The following is a 23,559-nucleotide window of genomic DNA, read 5'->3' as shown; positions in this document are numbered from 1 at the left end:
TCTTCTTCTTCCTCCTTCTCCTTCTCCTCCCCCTCCCCCCCCCCCCCCGCAGCCTCGGCCGCGGGGTCTCCCCCACCCCCGAGGAACTACAGCTCCCGTGAGACCCCGCGCCCCCGCCTTCCGGCAGCCCTTGTACGCACCGCCCGCCCTTCCCGCCAGGCCGCGGGGCCGGAAGCGGAAGCGGGGTGGGTACGGCGACGTGTGCGCGCGGGCAGCCATGGCCGGGAGGCTGGAGCCGCACCTGGAGGCGCTGCGGCGAGAGCTGCGGGCGCCCGACCCCGCCGTGCTCTCCGTTCTCTTGGCGCTGCTCGCCGTCGCCATCACCCTCCGTGAGTTGCAGCCTGCGGGGGGTCCCCCTCGCCCCGGCTCCCCGGTCGCTCCCTGCGGGCCTGCCGGGGAGCGCCGGCTCACGGGCCGCGCTCGCCGAGGGGGGCGGCGGTGCCGCCAGCGGCTGGCTTAGGTGCTCCTTCCTCTCTCCCGCAGTGATCTGGAGGTTCGTGCAGGGCAGGAGGAGCAGCCGGAAGGCGGTGCTGCTGCTGGGCCTCTGCGACGCGGGGAAGACGCTGCTTTTCGCGCGGGTGAGCGGGGAACCGGGGCGGGGCGGGGGGGCTCATAGCGGCCGCCAAAGGAACCCCAGGCGGGGGAACTGCCCGGCTCCAGCCGTCCTGCCAGCCGTCTGGCATCCTCTCGTACGGAGGTGAAGGTGCCCCGAAGGATTTGCAGGCACACTCTTGTCCTTTTTGTTAGAGCAATGTAGAGATTCAGTATATAAATAGATCTTTTTTTTTTTTTCTTAATGAGTGTCTTTTAAATTATTTGGGGAAGAAAACCACTGAAACTGTTTCATACATGTAAACTGAAATCATATGTCTGAAGTCTGTTACCCCTTACATATGATTTCAGTTTCTGAGTGGATGAAACGTGATGCCAGTGTTCCTCCAGCCTCCTTTTAATAAAAATGACTTTTTTCCATAGCTGTTGACAGGCAAATACCGTGATACCCAGACCTCGATAACTGACAGCTCTGCAGTTTACAGAGTCAGCAACGACAAGGTGAGCAGGCAGGTTTTCAGCTGTAACTTGTGTGTGGTTGCTTCAGCCTTTGTTTTTGTGATCCCTGTGCTAAACCTGGCTTGATGCATTTTGTGCTGCTCAGTCTTCCCAGTTTGAAATCAGTCCCCAGTTTGGTCCGAGTGTAGGATAGGATTTTTCTAGGCAATGCATGCTGAGACAGTAGGAAAATACTGGAAGGTATTAGGGACTCCTCCCGTGTGCAGGTTCTTTTTTCTTTGTTTGTCAAATTGTGAAACCTTTTTGACTGAAAACCATGTCCGTGTATCATGTTTTGAAAGGCAGGTAGCATGTGGTGGTTTTTTTCTATAGAAGAGGAAGAGGAGCTGCTTTACAAGTGGAGTAAAACACACAGCACTGTGAGGACGGTGGTGTGCCTCAGAGCAGGAGTAAGATTTGTGAGGGAACATTGTTCTGTTGTGTTTGATTTATTTGCTGAGCAGTAATTTCTGTGTCTCCCAAGAAAATTTGAATTTAAAAGCTTTAGTAGGCTTAAAAAGAGTCTCCAGATGAACTTTGTATGGTCTCAAAAAGGGTTTTGGTTACTTTCAGGTCCTGGGCTGCCACAGACCTAGTTATTTTCTGTTTATGGTGATCTCTTTCACTTCAGAACAGTTTTTTTTTTCTCTTGCTGGGTGCACATGTGGCAGTGAAAGCAGCAGGCTGGCAGCATGTTACATGCTGGTGAATTGTAAAAGTAGAGGATGTTTTTGTGGCTTCTCTATGGCAATCTTCAGTAACAGTGGTGATAAGAAGAGGTTAAAAACTTAGTAAAGGCAAGCGTGGTTTTTTTTTTTTTTATATTTGTGTCTCTAGGATTGAGCAGACAGGAGGTATTTGGAGCGAGAGAGGTGCTGAATGCTGCAATGTGGACTGCTGCTTTTCTTTTTTTAAACTGTAGACAAGGTTTCCATTAAAATCCAAGAGTAGTGAGCAGAAAGAGTCTTTGTGTAGTGTGCTCTCCCCTCTTGAGAACAAGGAGTGTTATCTTGAGAATGGTGATGTGGCCCTACTTGGCCACATCTCGATAAGGAGTGTGAGAGGCATTTGTTCTCTTTAATGTCACTGCTTTCTCTGGCTGGCAACCTGTGGAAAGGGAAGTGTTTGTAGCTTTCAATTAAAAAAGTCTATTGCAAGGTCATTTTTGTGTTATTCCCAGCAAAGTTACGTGTATTTAGGTAGGCTTGCAGTTGGGTAGATTCTGTGCATGAATAGATATCTTTATTCAGAGACTGTGGGATTAGTATTCTGTATCAGGGACTTGCAGGACAGGAGTTTGTGATGTTGCTGTGCAGAGATCTGTTTGCTGTCAGGGACAGCGTAAATCTGCTGGTGTACCAAGAGAGGTGACTGATGAAGCTTTGTCACTCACACTGTGCCTGTGGTAGTTGTAGGGGGGGTATTGTGGATGAGAAACGGGCTGAACATTATCTTTTCTCTGTGGTCATGCTCTGTGTCCTCTCAGCTCTGGTGGGTGGTTTTCTGGTGTTGAGCGCCCTCCTTACTGAGTCCTGGCCACGACTGTCATTCCTCAGCGTTTCTTTTGCTTGTCAGAATTGTTTGGGCTGGTGGAGAGGCTGTATGTCGGGGAGAGATGCATGCTTCTGCCTGGTATGGGGATTCACTTGCCCACTACTGCCTCAACACCAGGCTAACTGGAATCCACTATCAGACTGGTTTTCCCTGGTCTGTGATCACAGGTACCCCTAGATTAGGTGTTGCTGATACCTTCTTGCTTCTGTTTCCAGAGTGCTAATGTGACCTTAATCGACCTTCCAGGCCATGAGAGTTTGCGGCTTCAGTTCTTGGAGAGGTTCAAGGCTGCAGCCAGGTAACTTGGGGTGATTGGCAGGGGAGGAGGGGGCAGGTGATGTTTTGGACAGGGATGAACCAAATGATGGTGCTGAGGAGCTGTGAGCCACACTTTGTGTGGTGGTGCCCTGAGGGTCAGAGCTCTGCTCTGGGGTAGTGGGGGTTAGTCATTGTTCTGCTTTCCAGGTTACCTGTGTTTGTAGTGCATCAGGAGGCAAAACAACTGCAATGGGGAGGGTTTAGGGGATGTGGTATATCCGTGGGACAGAGGGGGAAAGATTTCCTGCTGGGGCTGAACGTGGCGGGTATTTCAGCCAGCATGTGCTAACCTGCCCTTGGGTTGGATGAGATCAGTTGTGGAAACAAATGTGTTAGCCCAGGCTGGAATACTTGCAGGGGAAGATGGTTGCAGAGCTTCAAGCCCAGCACATGTTCTTCCCTCTTTCCTCCAGAGCCATTGTGTTTGTGGTGGACAGTGTGGCCTTCCAGCGGGAGGTGAAGGATGTGGCGGAGTTCCTGTACCAGGTCCTGGTTGATAGCACTGTGCTCAAAAACGCACCCGCGCTGCTGATTGCTTGCAATAAGCAAGGTATGTCTGCTGCCGTGCGGGCTGGACATCGGATTCAGTCCTTGAGTGGTAGGGGCTCATGTCATGTATGTTGAATTTCTTAGGAGTTGAGATTCCAGCAAAATGAAGGCTGGAACTTAGCTTTAAACTTGGACTACTCAGCAGGAACATTTTTAGTAGCCATTGGAAGAATTCTTAGGTCAGGTATGTCTAATAGCTTTGCAGGAAAGCACCACTTGAGAGCTACTGCTTTTTAGGTGGGCTTAAGTAAGGCAGGTGACTTTCTGATTGTACAGAACTGTCTTCCTGAATCTGCAGGCAGCAGAAAATAGGATCAACTTGAGCATAATGAACTATCTGTCCACACTTGGTAGCTTCAATGTTAAAATCAGACAGCCATTTAGCTGCCAGGTTTATATGTTTTCTCTTGATTGGACTAGTTGGAACATCCAGTTATGGGAAAGGACTAGATCTTCAGATCCCTACAACTTTTACAGTGAAGGCTTGGATCCCTGTGTAACAACCTGAAGCTTTTGGGCAGTATCAGATTTGGTTTTCGTGCACTACTTCAGGAGCTGCCTGAGGCCTTCATGGCTCCATGTGCCATAGGTTAAAAAGCGCTGTGTTGAGCTCTATAATGCCAGGACAGGTGAGAGTGCTGGGCCTTGTGGGTGGGACACAAACCCTGTCCTCTGTTTGAAGAAACTTACTGCCCAGCAAGAAGAAATTAATTCCCTACATTATATCAGACTTTTGGGTTGTTCCCATTCACACCTGCAAACCCAAAGCCCTTATCCTAGTGCAGTCACACCCGTCTTTGTCCTAGTAACTCTTATGACTGCTCAGTATGAGCAGGCCTTACTGTACCTTTAGGAGGAGGAACCAAGTTCTGAATTCTGACATAAAACCAAAGAGTTGATTTCCTTTTCTCTTTCTAGATGTCACAATGGCAAAATCAGCAAAACTTATTCAACAGCAGCTGGAGAAAGAGCTGTAAGTATGAAATTGGATCTTAAGCCCTCTGAGCTTCTCTCTTCTCCTTTCTGTCTCTTACATCAGTGCTCAGTGAGCTCCCTTTAGCCACATCTAAGTTCACTGTAGAAAAAGAGCAGTCTGTTTTTTCTGTGTAGGTGTAACCAGGATGAGAGAAGATTTACAAGAAGACAGCTTCTTGCGAAAGCATGCAAAAAAGCAGTAGGCACAGACAGTATATTGCCTCCTAGAAGTTGTGGGTTGGAGAAACAACATCCCAATCCTTTCCTAATAGCTGCCATCCCTAGGCTAAGCGATACCCTCCGTGGCCCAGGGAGGTACCTGGGTCTTCTCTCAGGTACAGGCAGGGCTGGCTTCCGAATGTCAGACTTTCTGTGAGTGGTGTGAAGATCTCAGTAGCCCAGTTGTATTGGCACAGTTTTTTTTGCAGGGCTACTCTGATGCAAAAGGACTTCGCATGCAAAGCTTGAGAGCTGGGGAGAAATCTAGTTTTCCTGGTCTGCTAACAGGCATTGCTGGACCCTGTTTGGGACCTCGTGTTGGCTCTGTGTCTGCCCTAGGAAGGACATTAACCTGGGAAGACAAATGATGTATGATCTGTTGCTAATTTTAAGTTGTAAAAGGAAGTGGAAGGAGGAGAAAGTTGTTGTAGAGTGTGCTACATTGTAAGCTGCCAGCTGAATGAGCTGCAGCGTCAACAACTGGGAAGTCCATCTGGGGAGGGGGCAAGTAGAAGATGATTTTTTTTAAGCTATATTTAATCTCTGTGCATGAAGATTCTGCCTGTGAATCCCATAATTGTAGTTGGGTCAAATCTGCTCTGGGAGAGACCTGTGCAGCTCTTGTGCTGTGGTGGACTTCTCCACCAGCATCTAGTAGAGATTTTGCTTCCCCGCACACACTCAACTGGATATTTTGCCTTCCTGTTGCCTGTGGGTCCTGTTTGCTGGATTGCAGTTAGTGGCAAGGCAGTCTTGGGGGTAGGAGGAGGAGTGTAGCTCTCTGGTCTCCAAACAAATATATGTTTGTGGGATATGACCATATTGTTGCCAAGTGGTAGACTTGGCAGTGTTAGGTTTATGGTTGGACTCAATGATCTTAAGGGTGTTTTCCAACCTAAATGATTCTGTGATTCTATAATCTCTTTGGCCAGTAGATGGCAGCAGGGTTATTATTGCTGGTGCCTCTTCCAGCCTGAATACCTGACCTTCTGTTTTTAAGGGAGGAATCAGTTGCCACATATTCAAGCTCTCAAGGAAAATAAGCATTCCTTGGGTCTGATGTTGGGCATTTGGCAGTTATCTGTGTGTAGAAGATGGATTTCTAGGTAGGTTATATGTGCCCTATTAGGCAGTGTTATTCCTGCAGGCTGGCAGATTGCTGCCATCCTCTCCCTGTGCTGCTGTGCTTGGATGTCCTTGTGTGGAGAACCCAAGGAAGTGTCTGCTCTCTTACCTGTGAACTCACATCTCTGGGCAGTGTTTTTCTTTCCCTTTGCCCCATTAATTTAGCTCCATTCTGTGAAGAAGGAGTAGCTGGGGTCACTGAGAGCAGGCGCTGACAGGCTGCTCTGTCACTGGAAGAGACACAGCAGTCCAGCCTTGAGGCTCTACCAGGCAGTCAAAGACCTGGGGAGGGATTGCTGTTTGCATCTGTGTCTGGTGCAGCCCCTTGACTTCCCTAGCCTTGTTTTTTGGGACCTTGGAGGCAGACAAATCACAATGCCTCTGTGTTTGTTGGGCTGTTCCATCTCCCTGTGCTGCCTCTACCTTGGACACCTGGTGAGTATGGACAAGGAGGTCTATCCTTCCTTTCCACACGTGGCAGGGAGTTGAGATGCTGCAGCAAGCTGAAGGGCAGGAGCAGTAGTGACATTGCAGCCTGGTCCTTGGGCAGGCATTGCTCACAGGAGCAGAAGGGAGACTCGATCCCAAAGGTACTTGGTACACTCAGGTGGAAGAGGGCTGAGCCCCTGCATGATCCCTCACATCACGGGTGCCTCTCTCTTCCCAGTTAACCTGTTAAACTAGTGCAGATCCTGAGTGCTGTGGGCTAAACCATATGTAATGCCTGGTGACTGGTGTCTGCTATGGGGTTATTGGCGAAATTCAGATGAGGACATCATTGCCTGACTCTTGCTGTTTTTTATTACAGAACGAAACCTGCTTAAGCACCCTTTCCTTGAGTGGCCTCCTGTCTGTCTTGCTCTCTTGAGCCTCTCTGCAGTTGTGCCTTCCAGCGGGTATCTAAGAGCAGTGGCCAAAGTGCCTGCCCCTGTCTGTGCAGAGCCATGACACCTTCTATCCTTGGTGTAGCTGGTATCCTGTTGACAAAACTGGGTCCAAAACATCTCAGCAGCTATGGTGTAGGTAACATTCCCCTGGTTCACAGTTCTTGACTCTTTCCCTTCTCTGTCCGCAGCAACACCTTACGAGTGACCCGCTCTGCAGCCCCCACCAGTCTGGATGGCTCAGCCACTGGGGGCCCTGCCCAGCTGGGGAAGAAGGGCAGGGACTTTGACTTCTCCCAGCTACCCATGAAGGTGGAATTTGTGGAGTGCAGTGCTCGGGGCAGCAAGGGAGAGGAGGGAGATGCTGACTTCGAGGGCCTTGAGAAATGGCTGGCCAAGATCGCCTGAATGGAAAAGGGCAGGGTGAGAGGGAGAGACTTGGGGAGGCTGGGGGGGCAGGACACTTGGAGACTGAAAAGAAAAAGATGGTCTGAAGCACTCAAACTCATCTTGCTGTAGAAGAAACTTCAGCTGGAAACCAGCATTGCAGTGTCTTCCTCTGCTGCTCATGAGCTTGGGAGCAACATGACAATTGCTGGTGTGATTTCCTCTGACTGTCTCTTCACACTGCAACATTTTTTTCCTCACCCCCTCTTCCTTTGTCTTCCTCTGGGATGCTGACCCTTTGGATTTCTGTGTTTTCTTAATCTTTAGGCTTTTCATTTGGTAGTTGCCAAGCAGATTAGGAAGGAGTGAACTGCCAGGTGAGTTTTAGAAAATGGAGTCTGCGTGTTGTCTTCTACCTTGGTTTAGCCTTGCCACCCTGTTACCTCTTGGAGCTACTGATCAACTCCTAATTCTGACTTCTTTCCCCAGCATCTCACTGCTTGGGAGCGCTGTGCACATCATCTGTGCTGCCCCAGCAAAGCGCACAGACTGTGTCTGTTGGGCAATCATTGAGGAGAGTATAAAAAGCTGTTTACCACTGAGTCCCCTACCTTCCCATTCTTCCAGACTGGTGCAGTCCCATTTCCATGGGACTGGAATGGTCTGTTAAATGCCAAAACCAGGCTGGCTGATCTACCTTTGTCACTGTGCACTGCCTGCGTCCTTTGCTGTGTCTTTGGGTTATTTCCACTGTTGGACAGTTCTTGGGAGCTTTTCCTTTAATGCAGGGCTATGTCCTGAAAGCTTGTTTCACTCTGCTTCTCCTTCCTATACTTCAGGCTCTTCTCCCACAGACAAGTATGCACATTCTCCAAGTGGCAGAGTTATAGTAGGGTCTTAGCTTGAAACTATGAGGCAGGCACGTTTTTAGATTCATACCTACATTATGCGTGAGATCTGGCATGACAGGCATTTGCTGTGCAGTCCCCTGCCTGTCTCCTGTGTGATCTCAACTGTTAATCTTGAAAGGAAGATTCAGGGAATGCCTGTTGCTGTAGGTGTCGCAGTGGCTTAGCAGGCTGCTGGAGGCTTGGAGTGTTGGAGGGCTCTGATTCAGCATGCTTCTGAACTTTAAAAGGACATTGCTCTTCTCCTGTCCATGCTCTGGCCAGGAGCATCGGTTATCCAAAGGGAGATCTTCCAGCAGCATTGGTGTTGGTCAAGTGGGAGACAAGACTCTGGTGCTGTGCTGGGCATTCAGATTCTCCTTCCTGAACAGCCTTAAAACACAGTTGCCCTGCCCGGTAACTTTGTATAGCTTCGTGTTCTGATGGGGTGCTGTTTCTGTGCAGCACTTAAGTGAGGATGGTTGCTCTCCAGGATGCTACACTGCAAATTGCGAGGTCCTACGGCACTGAAATTTTTCCTTTGTTTTTGTTGTTTCCCCTTTTGGTTTGGGGTAGGAGGAAGTGGCTGGCTCCTGGTAGACCTTTTCTGTCCTTTGCAGGCTCCCCTCTTCTCTGGTTTGATGTTTCCTTGATCACTCAACTGATCTGTTGTGTTCTTTTTCTTTTTGTCTGGGGCATCCTCTGCCTCCCTGCAGCATTGCCAAGTGTTAGTAGCATTGGGAAGAGCAGGAACAGTCTTCTGCAAAGACCTGGCTTGTGATGGAGCTGGGCCTTGCATTTCTAGTCTTGTGAACCCAGTGGCTCTTCTACTATCTGTGCAGGAGGGTTATATTTAGGAAGTACATTATATTCTTATATTTTGTGCAGCCAGAGTATTGTTGGAACATGTTTGTCATGCTTTGAACTCCCTTAGCTGGAGCTCCTTCCCAGGCCGCCTGCTTTGAATCCATGATGCTGAAGTGAGAGTATTGCTATTTCTTTGGGTGGTTATTCTGCTTGCAAAGACCTGTCTCCTTGAAAAGCAAAGCCCAGGCACCAGCCTTTGCTGGGGTAAGGTAGCATGAGGCCATAGTTGGTTTTAAGTTATTCCTTAAATAAAAATTTTGTGCTTAAATGTTTGTACTCAAGTCTTGGTTTAGTCTGTATGTATTGGCCTCGTCTCAGTGGTGTCAAATTCACATGGACTGGGGCTTTGCTTCTGCTCAGCATGATGCTGGAGATCAACCTTCCTGCTTGGTGGCCAAGTCTGTGTTGTTAAAAACCAATGCCTCTTCCACACACAGGGCTTTTGGTTTTCTTTTTTTTTTTTTTTTTGGTTGCGTATTTACTCCTTAGCCTCAGCGTTAGAGGCTTGATAATCACATAGCAAAAAACCCCAAAACACCAACCAAAAAACTTAACAAAAAAGGCACTTCGCTCAGCTGCACAGGAAGACTCAAGCCAGTTGCAGTGCACTGTGCACAGCTGTTTAAGTAACAGAGCACTTGCCCTGCGCTGTGGTCAAGGTGGCTACGGCACCCTGCAGCTTTACAGCTGGATGGAGAAAAGGCATTTTTCCCTGTCTAAGTGTGGCTGCCAGCTTGGCTGTGGCTATACAGTGGCGTGGCTGAGCTGGGGCTGCACCCAGTGCCACTTGTGCTGGAGGATGGAGCATGCATTGGGCTGTTGAAGAGCTGCATGTGTTTTCTGGGCTGCGCTCCATGACTTGCCTGTTAAATATTTGGGACTGTTTTTCCCCAGTGGCCGAGGGAAAAGGGCAGAACTGGAAACTCTGAATGTTTTGTTTTGTTTTTTTCCCAGTCAGCTTTGTGCTTTGTTTTTTGCTCTTATGTATAAACCTTGCTCCCAGCCTGTGGCTTTGTGCTGGCTGGGCAAGTTGGTCCTCAGGCTGCAGCTTGGCAGCCAGTGTGTTTAGATGGCTTTGGCAAGACAGCAGGATGTGATAAACTCAGTCCCTTCTGCTCCAGCTGCCTGACCCAGGGTCAGGTACCCTGCTGCATTTACATCTCTGCAGGGATTGAGGCTTTGACTGTACTTTAAAGCTCTTTTGGTCAATGTTTCTCGCTATAGGTTGTGCTTTGCCTACAGATTGTTCCCCTGAAAAGGAAGGGTACTTTCAGAGGAGATCAACAAGCACAGTGAGATCCAGGATAGCAGGAACCACATGAAAGTGGAGGAGAGATTGCTGAAAGGCAAAGAAAAGCAAAAATAGCATGATGCCTGAACATTGGCATCCCAGTGGTGGTGGTTTCCAAGTGTTGCAACTGTGCATAGAGCCATTGGCCAGCCCCAGCCACCCTGACACCTTTGGGGCCATGTTGGCCCATTTGGGCTTCTGTGTTGGCCCCATTTGGGTCACCTCGTACACTTTCACTGGCCAGCACCTCCTGGGGCTTGTCCAGTGATGTTACCCTTGATGGGATGAAGGTGGAGAAAGGAGTTAAGGAAGGTCATGCAGGTGTTAAGGGAAAACCTGCGAGGTGGAGGGGGAATAGGAATAGCATGGGCAGATCTCATTTTTGTAAAGACTTGCTGATCCAGAACAAGTCCAAGGCAGCTTCCCTCCTGTCCTCTTTCCTCCTGTCCTTTCCCTTTACTCCCTCCATGAGCCAGGCTCTTGATAAGCTCATGAAACAATTCCTGTGATACAGGTCAAATGGTGCTCCCATCTGACCCTCTACAAGTGACAGCAGGCAGTCATCGTCAATGAGTGCATCCCCAGATCACACCAGGTGACACTTCTTTTCCCATTCTGGCAGGCTGCCTTCATCTTGCCAGGAAAGGAGAGGTCTGGGGTAGTGCTGCAGAGCAGGGGAAGCTCTGCCAGAGTGGGGCAGGGAGGCTCTGGAGCTGCTGTGCTCCCTTCAGGTAGTATGCCACAGGCAGGGATACATCCTGCACAACCCTGCCTACAGCCCCTATCTGCAGTCCTTGGCAACCTGCCTGCAGTCCTCTGCCTGCATATCCATGCCCAGAACCCACTGTACCCTACCTGCAGCCCCATGCCTGTAGCACCTTGCCTGCAGCTCCCTGGGCTATGCCTGCAGGCCCCCTGCCCACAGCTCTATGCCTGCACCCACCTGCACTGTGCCTACAGTCCACTGCACCCTGTCTGCAATGCACTGCCTGCAGCCCCCTGCACCCAGCCTGCAACCCTCTGCCTGCAGCCCCACACCTGGAACCCCCTGCACTATGACAGCAACACCAGGCCAGCAGACCCCTGCCTGCAGCACCCTGCTCACAGCCCCATGCACCTGGTACGCTGCCTAGAGCTCCATACCCAAGCCCCCTGCACTCTGCCTGCAGCCCCATGCCTGATGCCCACTCTACACTACCAGCAGCCCCCTACCATCAGCCCCATGTCTGTAGTGCCTCTGTCTGCAGCCCCGTGAATCCTCCCTGCAGGTGCCTGCCCACAGACCCTTCCCACTGTCCCATGAACCCTGCCTGTATCGCCATATGTGCCACTCCATGCCTGAAGCTTACAGCCCTTGCCTGCAGAGCCCCACAACCTCTCTGCAACCCCCTGCCCTCTGCCTGCATCCCCAAGCACCCTGACTACAGCCTTTTCCTTGCAACCCCCATGTCCAAAGCCCGGTGCCTGCAGCCCCCTGCACCCTGCCTGCAGCTCTGTGTATGACAGCCACACCAGGCCACCAGGCTCCTGCCTGTAGCACCCTGCCTCCACTGTCTGCAGCACCCTGCTCACAGCCCCTTGCCTACAGACCCCCCCTACCTGCAGAGCCCCCTGCATGCTTTCTTCTGCCTGCATCCTCATGCCCACTGTACCCTGCCTACAGCCTGCTGCCCACAGCCCCATGCCTGTAGCACCATGCCTGCAGCACCCTGGGCCATACCTGAGACACCCTACCCACAACCCTATGCCTGCAGAGCCCTGCACCCTGCCTGCAACTCCCTAGTCATGCTTGTGGCCCGCTGCCCGCAGCCCCATGCTTGCAGCACCCCCCTCCCCCACCCCGCACTCTGCCTGCAGACTTCTGCTGCTTTGCCTTTGCCCCCAGCTGAATTGTGCAGGTGCCTTTTGGCATGGGGTTCCAGGCAGCAGGCTGTAGGCAGGGTGCAGGATGGTTTAAGCAAGGTGCAGGAGGCTGTGGGTGGTGAGGTTTGAGCATGGCGCTGCAGGCAGGGTGCAGGGTGATGTAGGCAGGGTGCAGGGGGGCTGCAGGCATTGTGCTGCAGGCTTGGGGCTGCCAGCAGGTTTCATGGGGCTGCAGGCAGGCACCACTGCCCCAGGGCTGCCTGGCCCGTGAGGTGGCACAGCCTGCCCATCCTGCGCAGCCCCTCATCACGGGGGAGCATGTGCCCCATTCACCACCATTTCTTCACCTTTGCCAGCAAGGGATGCACTCAGCATCTGCCAGGAAGTGACCTGCAGGCATCCCCACCACCTTGCCGGTGGGGACAGCCCTCAGGGGGAGACCAGCAAAGCACCACAGTTGGAAAAGTGACCTTTATTTAAAAAAAAAGAGCAACAAAATCCCAAATGTTCTGCAATAAACCACTAGTGATAACTTTTCACAACACATATGCCATGTCCATGCTGATCTCTGTGAGGGGTGCAGGCAGGGGGCACACGGGTCAGCCCCACAGGGTTGGCAGCCATTGCCCCTGCTCCTGTCCCAGCCAGGAGGTCATTACCCATCTGGAAATGTCACGCCGGGGGTGGGGGGGCCATTGCCCACAGCAGGCATTTCTCTGGGTGTATGGGATGGGGCTGCACTCCAGCCCCCATCTGCCTCCTGCTTCAGGTCGGGATAGGCTGCCCTCTCCCCAAAGTGATGGGCAAGGCACAGCTGGAGAGCCTGGGAGAAGCTGGTCCCACGATGGGGCTGGCATGGAGCATCCCTCGCCAGGAGCACAGCGGTGCCATGGGCTGCAGGAGAGGAGCTCAGAGCTGCTAAGTTGAAGGCGCTCCCTTAAAAGGAAAAAACAAACCCAAAAAAGACAAAGTACTGGCAGTGGGTAACAGGGGTGCAGAGTCAGTCCTTGGGTGGGCTACACCAGCCCCGCTGCCTTCTCCTGCACGTTGTACTCCTTGCTCCTCTTCACCTTCCAGCCAATGAGGGCGAGGAGCACGGTGCCCACCACCTTGTAGCCCACCTGCAGCCCCAGGTATCTGGCGGGAGAAGAGCAGGGAGATGCCATGTCTGGAGGTGCCACCTCCAGCTGGCACCAGGCTGAGCTGGAGACCATCCCTGTGGTCATCCCTGCCAGGGGGGACATGGGGAACACACGGCAGGGGTACCTGTTGCGGAGGAAGTCATTGTTGTAGTAGGCACAGAACCGGCGCTGGGTGCACTGCTTCTGCCAGTGGATGCAGGAGGAGTCAATGAGGGCACCGAACATGGCTGGAGCCGGCAGCCAGGCTTTGGAGAAGAGAGGATGGAGTCAGGCTGCCCACCCTGCCCTGCCTGCATGCTTTGCCTGCTGTCCCCAAGGAGGTTCAACACTTCCTGGGGCTCAAGCAAGACTCTGAGCACCCTGCTGCCTCCCCCCAGCCTCATTAGGACATGGACACTCACCCAGCAGCCTCATTAGTAAGAACTGGACTCCGATGGCAAATGACTTCTCATCCTGGTTCACCACCCTGCAGGGGAGAAGCCATGTGTGGTCAGAGCTGGCATGGCAGCTCTGTATTTGGCCAAGCATCTTGGCCTGGTTGCATGTTTAAGAGTCCCTGTTGATCCCAGCATGGGGAACCTATCACATCATGCTTTACCCAATGCCTTGTGATGCACCCCTGCCCGTTGCTCACCGTAAAACCATCATGTAGAGGGGGTTGTGGGACAGGCACGCTACAAGGGCAGCAAAGGAGATGAGGAATATGGCAGGAAGAAGCATGTGGGAGCAACTGAGAGGACAGGAGCCTGTCTTGGCAGAGGACAGCCCATTCCCAGCAGGGATCAGGGAACAGTTCTTGTAGATCTGTTGGAAATGTTTGGAAAAAACAAACATAAAACTTCCAAAGCCAAGAGCAGGGTTTTTAGTGACACACCAGATCACAACACTTTGCAGAAGACTGACAAGAGCATCAGCTCCAATTTTAAGGCACAGCCATGGCATCTTGCAATGGGATGTGCTGCCATCCCCATTTGTCCACCAGACTCCCAGGGTGTTACAATTCTCCATTGCACCGTCTTCAGCTCCCTGGTAGACCTCCCTGCTCCCAACATCAAAAAGGTTCTACCATGTTACTGCATTTATCAGGTTCCTACAGCATCGCTGCAGCTTCCACTGTAACCAGCAAGCAAGGTGCACTCTGCTTTGCTAACCATTCATTTTACTCACCACTTGTTTGGGAGTGGAAGAATTAGCGGTGCTGTTTGTGCAGCCAGCGAAGCAGGGGGAGATGTACTCCACGTTGTTTTCTCCACACACTGGGTGAAAGATGTGCTCAGAGCACTGGCACCCACTCGGCGTCTTAACCTGCTGCTGGGAACTCAATGTACTGCCAAAAAGGAGCAGAAAAAGATTTTAAAAAATTAAGAAAGAGGACAGGAGGAAGAAAAATCCCTCTTTCTAGTTAACCAGTTTCCCCATTCTTATTTGTGCTGGGACACTGCCAGCAGCAGGCTGGCCTTCAGCCAGACCCTGATCCCCTGCAGGTACCTCTGCAAGTGTACAGTGAACTTAGCAGTAATTATGTTATGTCTACAAACAAGTACTCGCACACTTACTGCCCGCCCCCCCTCCCGCCCCACCCCAGCTGAAAACTAATCAGCCAAATGCCTGGAGAAATATATCTGGGCTCCATCCAGAACTGCACAAACAGATGTGCAAACAGCCCAAGCTGGAAACACCATTCAGACAGCAACTGGAAGCAGGGGCTTGTTTCCAAACAAGCTTGATGACAGCGTGAAAGTCCAGAGGACAAACTGAATTATCTGTCCTGTCTTGCCTTACTACCTAAGGGAGTTCATCTGCTGGAGCAGCAGGGTCTGTCTCCTGCAGGAAGCCGGCACCAGGGACCTACCCTTGGGCATGGTGGGATGGGGCAGAGCTCGTGTTCACCCATCCATGTAGCCCACAGCTACCTGGGCATCCAGGCAAAAGGCTCTTATGCACTGCTGCCATTGCAAGGGAGGAGGTCTCCAAAGTAATATAAGGCAACAGCCTCCTTTTCCATGCAAGTCCCTCCAGCACCTCCCAGTTACATCAGCAAAGCCCATCAGGACTGGTGTGTTACAGAGGAGCCGAGACAGGCAGTCAACCTGACACTGGCAGCAAGAAGTGAATGTTGTGAGGCCAAGGTGCCCTCCAAAATCTAGCACTTGCAGCACCTGATCTCAACCTGAGGGATCTCCTCTCATTTGAAGCCTTGCTCTCACACAGCTTGAGATGCCAGTGCCTCAGTGGACTTCCATACACTCCTGAATTCGTGGTGTGCAGATGTGCAGATCTCGGAGCAAAATATATTATAAACACGTCGCCCACACATGAGTTTGCAGAGTGCTGTTGCTTTCCTTCACGGTTATTTAAGTGTCTTTTAAGTGGGAGAAGTGCATGGACTACCCTATCCCTCACCCCCCACACACCATACCGCTGGGACAGGAGGCTTATGGTAGACAAAGGGAAACATTTGTACAAAAGCCCCTTGCTGGCAGTGCATTGGGAAATGAGCACAACACACTTGACAGCAAGCCTGAGGTTTAGTCTAAATGTCATTTTTATCTTAAAAAGACATGGTAAGAGCCAAAGGTTTCTGCCCAGGTGAGGAGAAAGGTGATGTCCAACTGGAACAAAGGGAGTGCGCAAGGTGCCCATGTGTGGGGTTGATATGGACACAGGCACTAATACTACTGATGTCCCCCTAGAAATCCAGAATGAAAAATACACCCTGCTTGTTTGGTATGGAAAATCAGGAATACATGCCCTCCCAAGCTTTTTGTGCAGTATAGCACTTAGATCTCCTCCAGGCAGTGGGATCAAGGAGCAAGCAGTAGTGTGGCAATGTCTACTGCCTCTTCCCCTCCACATACATGTATCCCACCCCGTGGATAATCAGGCCCAGAGTTGGAGGAATAATGAGCTGCAAACAACCCAAGCACCTGCATTACCTGGGGGGGTAGATCCCATCGATGCGCCCTGTGGAACAGCCCATGAAGAAAATGGGCAGGCAGATGAGGATAGAGAAAACGAGCACCACCACAGCAAACCGAGGGATGGCCCGGAGGGAGAAGGCAAAGCGTTTCATGATGATTCCTCCTAAGAGCATCCCAAGCGCTGCTGCTGGCAGGTTCACAGCTCCTGCAGAGGAATGAAGGCATTAGCTGGGGTCCTGCCTGCTGAGCACCTCTCTGCTGGCAGGGGGTGGAGGTAGCAGCTTTGCGGAACTTGTGGTTGTTGGGAGAACCCCCAGACCCCACCATTACCCAAGACAACCAAAACCCAAGGCAGTCAGCACCTATGAGAAAACTCAGCCTCAGGAATCTGGCTTAGAGATACAAGACCAAGCTTGGTGCATAGTTGTTTGCTCTTGCCAACTTCTTTAAGCATCCAAGTGATCCAGACCTGCTTCACCCATGTGGTAGGGGCTGCACGTTTTCAACGAGAGCGGTTGCTAGCCCACAAGAGAGAGCAAACAAATGTCAGTCTCCAAGAGGCTGCAAGACAGCCTGGCCTTCTGCAGCCACGTCAGGTCAGGAAAGTCATCAACCATCTCAAGGTGATCCCTAGGTCTCATCTGAAAATGAGTTTCCAATGACTTCCTCCCATGGGATTAAAAAGCTCAGGGCATATGAGCAGGTGGCTGCCTGCTGATGAATATGTTTTTTACCCTGTGGCTGCCGCTGCCTGGCTGTGCTCACCTATGAGAAAGTTGGCGTATGACGAGGAGGCACCATACTGCTTCTCCAGGAACTTGTTGAGGAAGGTGGCGAGGCCTGCAATGACTGAGGAGAAGCTGCACTGGGCCAGCACCAGAAGGATGAAGAGGGGGTTGAGGAGCAGCCTGAGGAAAATCTTTGGGAATCCTACAGGGAAACAGCAAGAAAAACGTGTTTTGGCCATGTGATTCTCATGTCAGCAATTCATACTGTGAAAAAAACCCACCCTTAGACTGCTCCCAGTGAGTTAATACAAGGGATGGCTAAGGCCATGGGAAAATGGAAGGGGAGACACCCTAATTTGGCCTGGCAGCTGTCATAACCATGGCCAAAGTGCCCTGAGAAGCAAGGTGGAGGGCCAGTTCTGCCCACCACCCTCCCTCCCACACTTGCCAAACTCGCAAGCCTCTGAAGCACTCAGCAGCCATGGTGCATTTGTTTTTCTGGAGCAGGGGCCATACCCACGGGTGGTGCAAACTAACAAAGCTGCAGGGGTTTTGGCAGAGCACTGCTGGCTGCGCACGGGCAGGGTCTGGCTCCTGCAGCTGATGAACACAGTGTATTTTAGTGGTTGGACATCATGTCCCCCTGCCCAGCCAGGACAGCCTTTCAGCAGAGGCAGACTGACTCCAGGGTCTTCAGGGGCAGCTCTGTTTATTTGGTCTTTAATTAGCTTTCCCCTTCTAGTACAGAGTGCTGTGAAGACCCAGTGTTGTTCATCAAAGCCCAATGAGAGAAGAAGGAGCTGACAACCGCAGGATATGACTTCAGTGGACGGAAAGGGAAGAGCCGGGGGGGGCTTTAGCTGGAAAGAAGTCATCACGGAGCTAAAAAAAGTCATTAAACTGATCTCTCTCATCAGTGACATCCCTACTCAAGTCCATTTCAGCTATTCATAAACAAACTGGTGTAAGCTGCAGTGCAGTGACCTCAAAGCAGCGGCTGGTGGCGCTGGCAGCCCCATGCCCTCTCCTGGGGCTGTGGGTTAAACCACCCAGCTAGCATTCTCTAGTGCATTCATGCCATTAAAGATCCTGAAACTATCTTCAGACATGATTCAGGCTCCACAGACCTCAACACGGCTGTCTTATAGCAAGAGGGAGGCTGTGTGCATCTTCCCATGGTCCTTAAGGAAGGGCGTGCCACAGCCCTTGAGGTGCCTGAGCTGGCCCTGGCATCTCCACACAATATGGTGGAGAGACTCAAATGCCCCCAACAAGCACCCTCAGCTTGAAAATGCTGGCATGGTGGTCTCCACCCACCCAGCATGACCTGGCATCCCCGATCACCCTCACTTTTTAAGTGCCCAGCCCTTTACTTTTTATAAACTCCAGCAGGGAGGTTTCTTCAGCCACCCCCTTCTCCATCTTCCTGAGCATGCCAGACTCCATGTTCGGGTCCTGGGGAAGGAGAGAAGAGCAGCTTGCGGTGAGAGGGGAACACCCACGTGTGGCTGGCATCTTCCTAGTGTGCAGCAAGGCTTGGGAGGAGCAGGGTCTGTTCTAGATGCCTTTGACGCCAGCCAAGCCTGATGGTTTTCCTGCCCATCACAGTAAAGGGGCGAATTATCTCAAAAATCACTGCAGCCCTTGAGCAGAGCAGCAAGACAAAAGCTTGTCCAGCTTGTCCTGCTGCAAGAGGTTCTAAGAGCTTGGAAAGATTTCCTCTCTTGAACCCTGACAAGATACCTCTTTCACGAAATATTTTGGGTTTGATTTTGACCTTTAAAGAATCGATGATTAAACAATTTCAAAACAAAACAAAACTATTTTTGAAACTAAACCAGTGGGACTTGGCTTTGAAAACACTGAAATGAAATGTTTTGATAGTTTTGCATCTTTTAAAATTAATTTTAATCGGAAACTTGTCTCTTTTCTGCAATTTTTTTCCCAAAGGAAAAGCCCATTTATCAAACCCCACTGCCCAGCTTTATCCCAGTGCTGCTCCTGTGTATACCACACTTGAAGATGCTCTGCTCCAAGCAGGGGCTGTCACTGGTGATGATGCTGTAGTATCAGGGGAGCATCACCTTGCAGTCAGTGTTGCAGTGGGGAGATAAGATACAGCCATCACCAGCAGAATCAGGTCAGACACCCCAGGAGGGTCGAGTCCCCACAGAGAGACCCCTACCAAGGAGGACTGCATGCAGGAACCCCAGAAAGACACCCAGCCATTGCTCTGCCCCAGGGAAGGCGCAGGCCTACCCAAAACTTTCCCAACAGATGCTGTCAATGCAGCTAGCAGGAAGGGCATGAGGTCTGTTTTTGGTCTGCTGAGCTGTGGTGGTTCTGGCTTTCTAGCTAATGGTGAGGAAGTGAAGGGTCTGGTCTTTCATGTGTTAGAGGCACAGAGCTTGTTTGGAAGACTTTTCACTCATGAGAAGTTGTAACCACATCTGAGAAGGGTTTCTGGGCTCCCTTCCTCTCTCCCACCCCTCTCCTCTGGGGACAGGGATTCCCTTCCCGAGCACAGCCCTGGCACCAAGATGTTCTGGCCCTCCGGAGATGAGGTCTCACCTCTCCTTTCGGCATGTACCGAGGGAAAAAGAAATAAGGAATGGACGTGAGCACCAAGCAGCCTGAGGAGATCAGCAGTCCCAGCCACCAGGCTCCAATCCATCGCTGGTCCCTTGGTGTCAGGGCCACTGTAGCTGCAAGACACAAGGACCCATTGTAAGAGGTCTGTTCCTAAACATCTAAGGGTGAAAGGGGCAAACGACCATGCAAATATGGACTGGTGGTGGAGCACAAAGGGTCCATGTGGGCACAGTCCAAGGGTCTCTCCACTGGCATGGGAGAGCAAATGGATGGAGGTGGGAGCTCCCACCAGTGCTGGTAGCAAGACCAGCCCTGGTGATGTTTGATCTCCTTTCCCCTGGCCAGGATTCTGCACCGCCACTCCCCATCCAAACTGTGCTGAGCCTCCCAAATGACTGTAGGATGGATTTAGTCAGCATCCAGGTATGCTGATGGCACAGGTTCAACTCTTTCCCGCCGAGCCAGCCAGCAAGGCGGCAATTACGGGGGCCTGACTCCATTCTCCTCTGCCTGGGGCATACAGTGGGTTTGAACCACGCTGCCTGCCAGGGATGCCGAGCTGAGACAGGGTCCAGGAAAGGGTATTTTCCTGGAAAAAATTGCTCTCCCATTGTTCCAGGCTTGGTCACTCTCTGCTTGCAAAGACGAAGGGAAGGACCCGTGCCGGCAGAAGAGCGCTGTTAATGAGCCTGGTTTCCGAGTGGATGAAACTCTGGGCGCCGTCTCCGGAAAAAGGAGAAGGTGAGAGCCACTGTGTCTCCAGAGCAGACATCCTTTGGCTGGGCCAAGCGATGCTCACGGGAGGTTGACAGATTGCTTGGCTTGGCATGAGGACCGCATCTCCCCATCGCCGGGATGCTGCGGCTGGGAAAGGAACCAGTAGCAGCCTCTGGGTGGGAGCCCCGTGCCAGGGTGTGGCAGGAGAGGAGCCCACGCCCCACCAAAACAATCGCCCCGCTTCCCCAAACAGGACCACTCCACTCCAGAGCTTGGACGTCATCACGGAGCGACTGGGCAGAGGCTGTTAAATCCATCTGCCACTGCAGGGAGCGAGCCAAATCTTCTTGCCATTTCCTGCCCCAGGTTAATTTATTATTCTTATCAGGCACCAGACAAAATGTCAGGCGAGCTCTGATCTCTCTAAGGAAATACAGGAAAAGCCACATTAATGATGGAGCTGGGGAGAATTCCTTAGTGATTAAGTTACCAGAAATAATAAGCATGCACCGCAGATAAAGAAAATAAGCCCTGCAGTAGTGTTGGCTTGGTCCTTCTCTCTGCAGATTCTGGTGAAGGGTGGTGGGGAGGAGGACAAGTAGACTTGAGCCTTCCCATGCACCCATAGGGCAATGGTTTCCCTGTGGTTATCTCCTCCGTCCCTGGATGCTTCAGGTGTCCCTGCTCCCCTCCACCACCATGCTGGGGTACTGTGATACTTCCTCAGTGTGGTGGCAGTGGGCAGACCTCAGCAATGCTCACCAATGCTTCACTGCAGCACCACATGTAGGACATTGAAGTGTCCCTACTGCAGGGCTCTGCTTCAGTGGTGGCTTCAGGACCATCTGTAGCCTTCCACACAAGGAGATGGAGTGGAGAAGTGCACTGGGGATGCTATTCCAGGTCAGGTCTTTCCAGGGGAGTGGGTTTTGCAGGTCACAGGATTGATGGCTTCTGCCACCAGTCATCTCAGAGTGGCCTTCTGACTCACAGAAGGCTTTCAGGAGGACCACTACTACTTGAGAAGTACTCACCAATGTCAACTCTTCCAATATCCACGAAGAGCCGCAGTACCACAGATCCCAGCAAGTATCCAAAAGCAGGGCCAAACACAGCAATGGCAAAGAGGATGGCTGAAAAAAGGGAGTAGCAAGAGCCGGTGTGAGCAGGGAACAGTAGCTTCAATGCAGATATGGCTTTTGTCTTCCCACGCTCACGCAGGAATGGTGTTACAACATGCAGGGGAGAGAAACCATCTTTTATGAAGTGGCAGATGATGAGGAGATCCCTATTGCTTATATACTGAATGTGGAGTTTATCTAACAGGATTAGGAGGAGGGCAGGCAGCTGCCTGCAGAAAAAGTCCCTCTGCTCTGCTACAAACAAGGCTTTGCCGATGTGCTAAAAGTTGTCAGCTACATCGTGAATATCCATGATTCACTGTGACAAAGGGGGGAACCCCAGAAAGCAGCAGGACAGTGGCATCCTGGGCTACTGCAGGTGATGGAAACCTTAATCTCCTACAGGAGGCCAAGTAAACAAAGTCATCTCAGTCCTTAGATCCAAGCAAAAATATTTGGTGCAAACTTCAGGAGAGGCGAAAGATGCTGAGAGCAAAAAGGCTAGCAGCTCACCCTTGGTTCAGCTGAACTGTCCCGTTCAAAAAATAGATAACTTGGACCTAACCCATAAGGTCAAAATGTTTCCTTTTGACTTTTTTTGGAATGAAAGGATTCAGGTTTCCTCCCTGAAAGAAACTCTTTGCACAGCCTTCTTAAGATGTTCAAAAGGAGACAGCTTGCTTCAACTGCATTGGCCATTTCTGTGCATTTTGTTGGTCTGGAGCCTTTGAGCATATGGGGTATGAAAGTGTCTGATCCCACTGCTATGCCTCAGCTGTGCGCCTATCTTAAAAGGTTTTTTTTTTCCAATTAGGCAAGGCAGTGCTTTTGTTTCCACAACACAAACCTAAGAATTGAAGGGCAGCATCTTTAGAGAAGGAGTATTTAACCTCATACATAGCTAGTAGTGTTGCCTTTCACAGGAAGATGCTGAGACCTAAAATAAAACAAGACTCAAAGGGCAATGATATTTATGTGGTATTGAGGCAATCCAGACTCACAGTAGCCATACCCCCTGACATGGACATTCCCATGGCCCTAAAGTGACCACCTATATTATAAAGAACAAGCCAGTCCCATTTTCTTTCATCTTCAGGACCTGCAGGTTCCGGAATCCAAAGAGCACGCAGAGGTCCTGGGAACAGTGACCCCTCACCGCAGGGAGAAGACAAAGATGCTCTGTCCCTCCTTTTGCCAGCCCAGACTCTATATTTGAGCTGAGAGGAGGAACTACTACCTGCACGGGAGACATTCTGCAGAGCTCTTAGGTGGTGCAGCAGCCCTGTCCAGCAGGAGCCTGGAGAAGAGGATGGCTGGGGTGGGTCTGGAGACCCTGCCAAGCACTCCAGTGCTTGTGCAAAGCCTGTCCTCGGGAGTCTAATTCCGAAGGCTTTTCTCTTCCTATAGTGCTTACCTTATTTTGGAACAGCTGCTTTCGACTCCTAAATCACTCTGATGCCTTTGGCTGCTTTAAAGACATTGTTTGGCACCAGGAGGAATTGGATTTTTAAATAACTTATGGACAGAACTCAAAGCTCACGTAGGCAGGCCAACACCAGACGGGGTTTGCCATTCACAGGGAAAAAAATGCAGTTTAACATGAAAGCCAGCACCTATCTCTTTGCAATCAAGAAGTCCTCCTGAGCCTGGGCAGGCCCCACCAGGCAAGGACTGATTCCACGGCAAAAAATATAAATTTTGAACCCTTGATGCAAAACTTGTGTTAATTGGCTCCTGCAGGCTGTCATACCTCTGGTTAACCCATGACAACCGATGCTCAATAAGAGCAGGACATGGCCTCTGAGAAAGTTTCCTTACTGCTCTTTCCCCCGATGGATGGCATAAGTTCTTACAGACACATGGGAGAAGCCCCAGCTCATCCATCTCATCTCTTTGCCCTGATTCTTTGGCTTCCTAACACCCACAACATAAATATAACCCTACAGAGAACAGCTGACTATCAAGGGGAGAGAAAGCCCAACCTTTTAATGGAGGAGGATCTCATCTGAGTCCCACCAGCGGCTCAACCCATGTCCACAGGTTCCTCTCCAGATAAGCACCTCTACATCTCACCTCTACATCTCACCTCTAAGGTCTGGAGGAAACAAAACAATATACAGCAACAGTCCCACTTACCAACGTACAGCGGGGAATTGTTCGCTTCTGCAAAGTCATCTACATAGGATATCCCAAAGGGCTGGATGGGAACTGTCCCGATTCCAGCCAGCAGCTGGGCAATGACCATCATTGCCCATATACTGCTGGCTTCCTTCTGAGGATCCTGGGTGGTGTTTGGGCACACAAACTTATTCTCTGCATAGCAGAGTTCAGCCTGGACCTGGCTTTTGTTACCTGAAAGGGAAAAGAAT

At 51.2% G+C, this 23,559-nt stretch overlaps 2 protein-coding genes across 2 annotated transcripts in view; one reads left to right on the top strand and one right to left on the bottom strand.

Annotated features, from left to right (window-relative positions):
• SRPRB (SRP receptor subunit beta) overlaps positions 1–9,273 on the top strand; it is a 64,981-nt gene extending 55,708 nt beyond the window's left edge. Inside the window, exons 2-8 of the mRNA XM_075716230.1 lie at positions 216–329; positions 484–578; positions 976–1,053; positions 2,820–2,902; positions 3,336–3,472; positions 4,390–4,444; positions 6,866–9,273. Coding sequence (XP_075572345.1) covers positions 216–329; positions 484–578; positions 976–1,053; positions 2,820–2,902; positions 3,336–3,472; positions 4,390–4,444; positions 6,866–7,082 — 779 coding nt within the window. The 3' untranslated portion in view covers positions 7,083–9,273. The remainder of the gene's footprint in view (positions 1–215; positions 330–483; positions 579–975; positions 1,054–2,819; positions 2,903–3,335; positions 3,473–4,389; positions 4,445–6,865) is intronic.
• Positions 9,274–12,985: 3,712 nt separating this feature from the next.
• The window catches only part of SLCO2A1 (solute carrier organic anion transporter family member 2A1), a 29,484-nt gene continuing 18,910 nt past the window's right edge, over positions 12,986–23,559 (bottom strand). Inside the window, exons 4-14 of the mRNA XM_009480722.1 lie at positions 23,327–23,542; positions 21,104–21,202; positions 19,332–19,465; positions 18,134–18,215; positions 16,798–16,962; positions 16,048–16,237; positions 14,279–14,438; positions 13,746–13,915; positions 13,513–13,577; positions 13,236–13,356; positions 12,986–13,106 (exon numbers count right to left, since the gene is read on the bottom strand). Of these exons, the coding sequence (XP_009478997.1) occupies positions 12,986–13,106; positions 13,236–13,356; positions 13,513–13,577; positions 13,746–13,915; positions 14,279–14,438; positions 16,048–16,237; positions 16,798–16,962; positions 18,134–18,215; positions 19,332–19,465; positions 21,104–21,202; positions 23,327–23,542 (1,523 nt within the window). The remainder of the gene's footprint in view (positions 13,107–13,235; positions 13,357–13,512; positions 13,578–13,745; positions 13,916–14,278; positions 14,439–16,047; positions 16,238–16,797; positions 16,963–18,133; positions 18,216–19,331; positions 19,466–21,103; positions 21,203–23,326; positions 23,543–23,559) is intronic.

Source organism: Pelecanus crispus, chromosome 9 (genome assembly GCF_030463565.1).
Source record: "Pelecanus crispus isolate bPelCri1 chromosome 9, bPelCri1.pri, whole genome shotgun sequence".
NCBI classification, from domain to species: domain Eukaryota; kingdom Metazoa; phylum Chordata; class Aves; order Pelecaniformes; family Pelecanidae; genus Pelecanus; species Pelecanus crispus.
The sequence above is the reverse complement of the archived record's forward strand: the minus strand, read 5'-3'. Positions and strand labels throughout refer to the sequence as shown.